Consider the following 1,854-nt stretch of genomic DNA (forward strand, 5'->3'; position numbering starts at 1 on the left):
GAAGATTTCTGCAGGAGCAGAAAACTCTCAAGTGCTTTGAGAGGGGAGAGTTGGGGTGGGGGTTAGATAAAGGACGGGGCCCATCTTTGTTGTTGATTTCACAGATCAGCAACATGAAAAAAAAAAATCATCAGTATGGATAAGGTAAAGTTTACAACTACAAATATGAGTGTTCACAAAAGTACTGATGATCTAAGACAATCACTGCCATTATTATAGAGAATGTGAAGGTATGTCACGCCATGTTGAATGTTGGGACAGGGGCACTGTATTTACCTGCATACATGCTGGTTTTGTTTGGCTAAAAAGTTGCCTAAATCATTTAGATCTCACTTTACTGACTGTGGTAATTCAGGATGGATAACCTTAGCTGACTTGGCTAACTTTTGTGAACGTAGAGATCTCGTCGATGAGACTGAAAAATTCAACAGGGCGTGATGACAACTTCACATTCTGTGTTATTATTATTATCATGGTTGTTAGCATTGCTAGCATGTGTTTGTTTCAGTACTGTAGATGTTTCAGCAGCACAGGACAGTGCAACTCACAGTGCAACTCAGCACATTAGAAACATACATTCAGCAGCATTACATTAAAAAATGAAAGAAGATAGTAACAATAAAATGGCATAACTCGTATGTACTAACATTGGCCGTTGCTAATTTGGCCTATTTTGGTATGGAACTCATTCTGTAAAATTCTGAACCTTCCTCTTAATCAGATCAGCTTATACTGGTTGTTTGATATCATACAGTAGGAATTCAACAAAGCAGTTAATTCATGACAATGCCGTGAAGTGTGTAAGATAAGGCCTCACTGTGGTCTTTGAAATACAAAAATACATAGCTAAAATACTACATTCACAAGTCTCTTGTAATGATACTACAATTTAACCTAGCTATATCTGCCTAAAAAAAAGGTAAACATGAATTAGAATTAAAAACTCTAAAAACAGATTTCATTCTATTTAGAAAATACATTCCCTTGTCAGGACCCTTTAAAACTGACCGCAGTCATTCAACAGTACTAACGTCCTACTCAGTAGTGTCCACAGGTTTGGCCGTCACATCAGAACCAGCACTGATTGGTGGAGGATCTGTGCTGTCACCTTTCTCTGGGGATTTAGTGAATCCCTGTCTTTCGTCCTGCTGTCCCCGGAGTTTACTCGTTGAATGTGAGCTCCGATCCACCAGAACATCAATGTCATTGGTTTGGGCCTTGGAGGGGGTGTTGGTCAACACTCCAGGGTGAATTTTCATATGTCCCTGTTGATGATGGACACAACACAATAGGCATTTACCATTGACTGCAGTCCAAATATGTCATAATTCAAATATAATTATATCACAATATCAAGATAATTGACTTTTGACTTGGCACCTCAATATCTTCAATGCTTACCTTAAGTCCGCTACGACTGGCGTATGCCTTTCCACACTGGGAGCAGCTGTAGGGTTTGTCTGGGCGGAGAGGCTGTGGTGCTGGTGCTGGCTCACAGGGCTCTGGCTCCTCTGGAGGCTTTTCTGGCACACCATAACTCTCCTCCATTGCAGCATCCTTCTCCAGCTCTGGCAGAGGCTCTCTGGGTGTGTTAGTCTCACTCGTTTCTTTACTTTTGGCAGCGCCTCTGTTGTGTGGCTCCTGTGGTACACTGCCACAGGCCTCTTCTGCTTCTGGGCTAGCTCTGGGGCTCATGGGAGGGGTGAGTGCAGGTAAGGGATTTGCAGCTGGAAGTTTTGAGTTAGAAATGTGACTAGTGGGCTCATCTACATAACATGCTTCATCATTACTAACCCCTCTGTGCAGCATATCATTTTCTACTCCAGGCTTTGAGACACAGAGGGACAGAGGAGC

The 1,854-nt window shown here is 42.2% G+C and overlaps 1 protein-coding gene across 1 annotated transcript; it reads right to left on the reverse strand.

Moving 5' to 3' along the window:
- Positions 1–301: 301 nt before the first annotated feature.
- On the reverse strand, positions 302–1,848 carry LOC109966498 (zinc finger protein 628-like). The gene is made up of 2 exons (XM_020611364.1): positions 1,402–1,848; positions 302–1,265 (listed from the first exon to the last, which is right to left on the reverse strand). Exons 1-2 carry the CDS (start codon positions 1,807–1,809, stop codon positions 1,035–1,037), a joined length of 639 nt encoding a protein of 212 aa, XP_020467020.1. The 5' UTR covers positions 1,810–1,848; the 3' UTR covers positions 302–1,034.
- Between the last annotated feature and the right edge of the window lie 6 nt (positions 1,849–1,854).

Source organism: Monopterus albus, unplaced genomic scaffold (genome assembly GCF_001952655.1).
Source record: "Monopterus albus unplaced genomic scaffold, M_albus_1.0 scaffold112.1, whole genome shotgun sequence".
Classification (NCBI taxonomy): Eukaryota; Metazoa; Chordata; class Actinopteri; order Synbranchiformes; family Synbranchidae; genus Monopterus; species Monopterus albus.